Source organism: Propithecus coquereli, unplaced genomic scaffold, assembly GCF_000956105.1.
Source record: "Propithecus coquereli isolate 6110/MARCELLA unplaced genomic scaffold, Pcoq_1.0 Scaffold267, whole genome shotgun sequence".
NCBI classification, from domain to species: domain Eukaryota; kingdom Metazoa; phylum Chordata; class Mammalia; order Primates; family Indriidae; genus Propithecus; species Propithecus coquereli.
Window position 1 is genome coordinate 1,577,969 of NW_012148252.1, and position 4,852 is coordinate 1,582,820.

Sequence of the window (4,852 nt, forward strand, 5' to 3'; positions counted from 1 at the left end):
GTGACTCGCTGTATTGTGATATTCTGTTTATTGTGGTGGTCTGGAACCCAATCTGCAGTATCTCCAGGGTATGCCTGTATCTAGCACATTGTTAAGTACCTATTAAACTTAACTCCTTGATTCACACACCTAGACAAGTTAAGTGGCACGCCCAAGGTCTCACAGTTTATGTTAGCCAGGAAATTTAAGAACCCAGACTTCTCTAAAGATACTGAAAAGTGACACATTTAGAACGTAGGCTAATACATTATTTCTATTACATCGTGTGGGGGAGGGGGGCAGAACTGGCCTCCTCCAAAGTTGTTGCTGGAGAAATCCACTACAGTAGGTAAGCCTCCATCTTTTCCCCTTCTCAGGCAGGCGGGAACTTCATTTCCCAGCGGCCCTCAGCAGCTCTGCTTTCCGGCGTTGTGCTTTCCGGCTGTATCTTTTACGTCAGTTCGAACCAAAGACTTCTAAGGTTGAGGCCGCGTTTCAGAACATGGGTTCTTCATTGACCCAGCCTTTTGACGAGTTCAAGTTCCCCGCACCTCCCGCCTCACCACCCAAGCCTGCGCCCCCAGCTACTCCCGAAGCGCCGACCTCTCCGGAGCAAGCCCCGCTACTTAAAAAGTGCTGGAGTTGTCGCGTGCTCTCTGGGTTTGGGCTGATGGGGGCGGGCGGGTACGTGTACTTGGCGGCGCGGAAGCCCATGAAGCTGGGATACGCCCCGGGTCCAGGGACTATTACGCAGATGGTCATCGGCATCAGTGAGAGTCGGGGCACAGCCATTTGGGCGGGGGAGGGGTGACGAGGAGGGAAGCCGAGAGCAGCCTCGTGGGGCGGGAGCGGGGTGCGGGTCGCTGGCGCTGGTCAATTGGTAGGAACCTCATACAGGGTGTAGGGGAGAGAAAGTTGTTGGAACGCCTTTTTTTAATCACGGTATTTCTGGAGAACCCTTATTGGGCTCAGTCTTTTTAATCCCCACAACAGCTATTAGAGGTAGGTATAATTATAGCATTCCAGTTTTACTGCTGAGCAAATCGATGCAAAAGTGACGTATTCAAGGCTAGTCAGGAAGTGATATTCACTTTTGATCCCAGGTTTATCTGGCCCTGAAGCCCACGCTTTTTCTCCAAGTCCTGGAGAGTGCCTGAGCAAGGGCATATGACCTTGGTGCCTGATCTAAGTAAGACCTGAAGCCAGATCTTAGAGGTGGCTTCAAAGCTCACCTACTTGGTAGGTCTTGTAGTGTGGCCCACAGTCCTGATCTGTAGAAATACTAAGTGATTGTCAAGATGTCTTCCAGTTAAAATGTAGTAATTCTTTTAGCTTTTCAAACCAATTTTCTGAGTGAATAGAATTTTAGGTTTTCAGATTTCTTACCTTCTTAACCAGGTTGTCTAAATCAGTTCTCCTACTGTATGTTCTTTCTTTTCTCTGAACTTTTTTCCTTTTGTGAGCTTCACTCTCCTATAAGAAAGATATAATGGTTTAATAATATATCCGCCAGAAATGTTGTGAAGGTTAAATAAAATGGCATATATGAAGCATTTGGTAAACTAAAATGTATCAGTAAAATGCTCTTGTTTTTTTTCCTAGGCATTTTCTGCTGGGGTGTAGTTGTCCTGACAGACCCCAAAGGAAAGTCCTACCGGACTGGTTGAAGGAACCACCTGTGAATTTGTCTTCTCTCATCCCTGTCCCTGTGACACACAGAGCAAGCTTGGGGTTTATGGATGTTCTAGACAGACATCTGGACATGGACAGACTTCAGTACTGTGGATACTATAAGACTGAAAAGACAATCATAGGCTTGTCATTCTTTGTGCATATTCATGGCCTTCGCAGATTTCACAGGGACCAATAAATCCCTCAGAGAAGAAAACAGGTTCTGTGTCTTATCTGGGAAAGGAGGGTATAGTTTAAATTATATATAAAAATAAAGTTTAATTATTTAAACATTACATTACTGCATATTAATAATATTACTATGTTATACAGACAGAAATATGTTTAACACATTGACTGCCACACTAGGAAAATTTTTTTTTCCTTAGGGCCATGGTCTTTTATTACAAAAATAGAATAAAAACTTACTTCAAAAACAAAATGATCCTTTCTAATTTAATGAAAAATTTGTTATTTTTCATTGTTTTCTGTGCATGAGTTACATGCAACTTGAAAAATAGTTCTTGCAGTTCCCAAGGTGAAGACATGTGAGTTACATATGCTTCACAAGGCCCCTGGCTCAAAACTAGTGTGAGTTAAATACAACTCACATGTCAATGTGTTAATAATTATGTGTCATTATTATATAATTATATAATTTTTTAAAAATTTTAAGTGGAGGAAATAATAAACTAATGGGAAAGTGAACTATTTTATTTCATCATTTAAAATAGTTCTTTTTATTTCTCCCATAATTGGATAATCACCTATTACCAACCTAACCTATATTATATAACCTATATTATATGCATGGTGTCAATGCAATATAATATAATAATGCAATATAACCATGCAATATAATATAGAAGTACATGAAACTATATCTGTGGACAGCTTATACTTTCCAAGGCACTTTCAAGTCCATCACCTTGTGAGAGTTTCACAGCTAGTCTGAGGTTATTTCATTGTTGGTAAACCTTAAAAAACACAAGAAAGCCCAAGTGATTTTCCCAAGGTCATTAAGCAAGTCAGTGTTGGAGCTAGAATTTATACTTGTCTATTCTTGTTCTAGTTTTTCAGAACTAGGATGGTTCTAAGAAGGCAAGAGTAACCTTTATGAAACAATTAGATGATAATAAAAATACGCATACAAGAAAAGACTTAAATGCCAAAATATTCGAGAGAAATTCAAAACCTTTAAAAATAATAGCCTTTGGGTTCTTATTCCACAAGCACCAGAAATGTTTCTGTAATAGAATTGCAATGCTTTTGAGATAGGGACTCAAAATTAGGTAGTTCATTTCCAAGAGAAGTCCAGGCTTTCTACCAGGGTTTTTTTTTTTTCTTCCTGAGAGACTATGGCTTCTTTGTAAAGATGTTTGTAGTCATTTTTGAAAGCAGAAAGGTACTCTTAAATTCAGCTGTTAATTGTAGTGTGAAAGTTTTGAATGATATGCTCAGCAAGTAGTACCTTTAAGACCATTGCTTTTTGTAGTAGTATGTAGAAGTGCCTAAGTCTATTAAGCCTCACAGATGACTTTAGACTTTCTTGTCTACATCAGAGTCATAGTACGTATGGTGCCATATATATGTGTGTGTGTGTATATATATATATGTATATATATGCAATTGAGAAGGAAAACATTTCAGTCTAAAGTAGGCAACAAGGTAGTTATATAAAATACACAATTCAATTATGCAATGTTAATATAGAAGTTTTAAGTTGAAAGGGATCATAGGTGACCCAAAGCAGGTCACATTTGGTCATTTGTCCCCTAAAATACCTACAAGGATAAGTTGCTCTCTGCTTTAAAAGGCAGGCTATTATATTGATGGACTGCTTTAGTCTGAACATTTTCTTAGGTTAAGCGAAAAACACATAAACCTAACTTACTCGTCTTGGCTTGACCTACTAGTAAACAGAATAACTCTTAAACTTACATACAGTTTATCTGTGAACAACGCAGAGGTTCAGGGCAATGATCCTCCACATAGTTGAAAATCCACATAAATTTTTGACTCCCCCAAAACTTTACTAATAGCCTGCTGTTGACCGGAAGCTTTCCCGATAATATAAACAGTTGGTTAACATATTCTGTGTGTTGTATGTATTATATACTGTACTCTTACAAGAGAGTAAGCTAGAGAAAAAATATTAAAATCATAAGGATGAGAAAATATTTTTACTATCCATTGAGTGGAAGTGGATCATCATAAAGGTCAACATCCTCTACAAGTTGAATAGGCTGAGGAGTAGGAAGAGGGGTGGGTCTTGCTGTTTTGGTGGCAGAGATACAAGAAAATCCATGTATAAGTGGACCTGTGCAGTTCAAATCCATGTTGTTTGGGTCAACTGTATTGTAATATCATTTTAACATTTTTCTCAGAATTTTACAGGTATGGACCTGAAAGCAAACAAGAGCTTTTTCCAAATAAGCTGTATTGCCAAAGTATGTTTGGTTCCTCCCAACTTGAAGCAGTTTAACTGGATATAAGCAAAATATTGTTATACCATGTCCATAAAGTAGAAACAAGCAAAAGAAAAGTTAGAATTTGTAGTTAAAAGTTTTTTTTTTTTCTTTTGAACTGTACTCCAAAATTTGGTTTCTGCCAGTGCTAAGCCAGAAATCCTAGTTTGTTTTAGTGACGAGTCTGAACTTCACAGAGATGTTTTAGAGAAAAGGGACATTACCTTAGTCCTTCAATGTGGGAAGTGCACTTAGTGCCCCCATTATCTTCCCTTTTGTTGAGGATGAGGTGGAGTGAGCAGGATAAACAGGCTCAAGAATCAATGGATTATTACTCAGCCATGTAAGAAAGCCAGCTTAATTGAGATTTGTGGACTTTAGAATCCATTTATAGCTTGGAAATGAGAGTTTAAGAGGCTCATAATTACCTTTAGCAAAGAAGAAGAAAAAAGAAAAAGAACAAAACTGAATAAAATGCACTTGTACTTTTCTTGGGACATGGAAACTAAAATGTGAACATACATGTAAACACTGAGACTTTTATCAGTGTCCAAGATACCTACTAGCTCGGCCTTTACAGAATATAGACTTTGGTATCTCAAGATGAGCAAGAAATCCTTACATCTTTTGTTCCTGTTGTGCATTCGGGTTGACTAGTCTGGCGTATTGTGATCAGCTAGCAATATGTGGACATATTAAAGGACCTAAGTATAGATAGACCCTCAAGGATCTGG

At 38.6% G+C, this 4,852-nt stretch overlaps 1 protein-coding gene across 1 annotated transcript; it reads left to right on the forward strand.

Annotated features, from left to right (window-relative positions):
• The first annotated feature begins 466 nt into the window (after nt 1–466).
• TMEM261 (transmembrane protein 261) lies at nt 467–1,860 on the forward strand. Its single transcript, XM_012647397.1, has 2 exons — nt 467–749; nt 1,582–1,860. The coding sequence occupies exons 1-2, from the start codon at nt 482–484 to the stop codon at nt 1,644–1,646; spliced, it is 333 nt and encodes a 110-aa protein (XP_012502851.1). The 5' UTR covers nt 467–481; the 3' UTR covers nt 1,647–1,860.
• The last annotated feature ends 2,992 nt before the right edge of the window (nt 1,861–4,852 follow it).

Excerpts from the sequence above, each read along its gene's own strand:
- TMEM261 (XM_012647397.1), top strand. The coding sequence starts at position 482 with ATGGGTTCTTCATTGACCCAGCCTTTTGACGAGTTCAAGTTCCCCGCA. Across the intron at positions 750-1,581 it reads GCAGATGGTCATCGGCATCA|GCATTTTCTGCTGGGGTGTA; the intron begins GTGAGAGTCGGG and ends TTTTTTTCCTAG.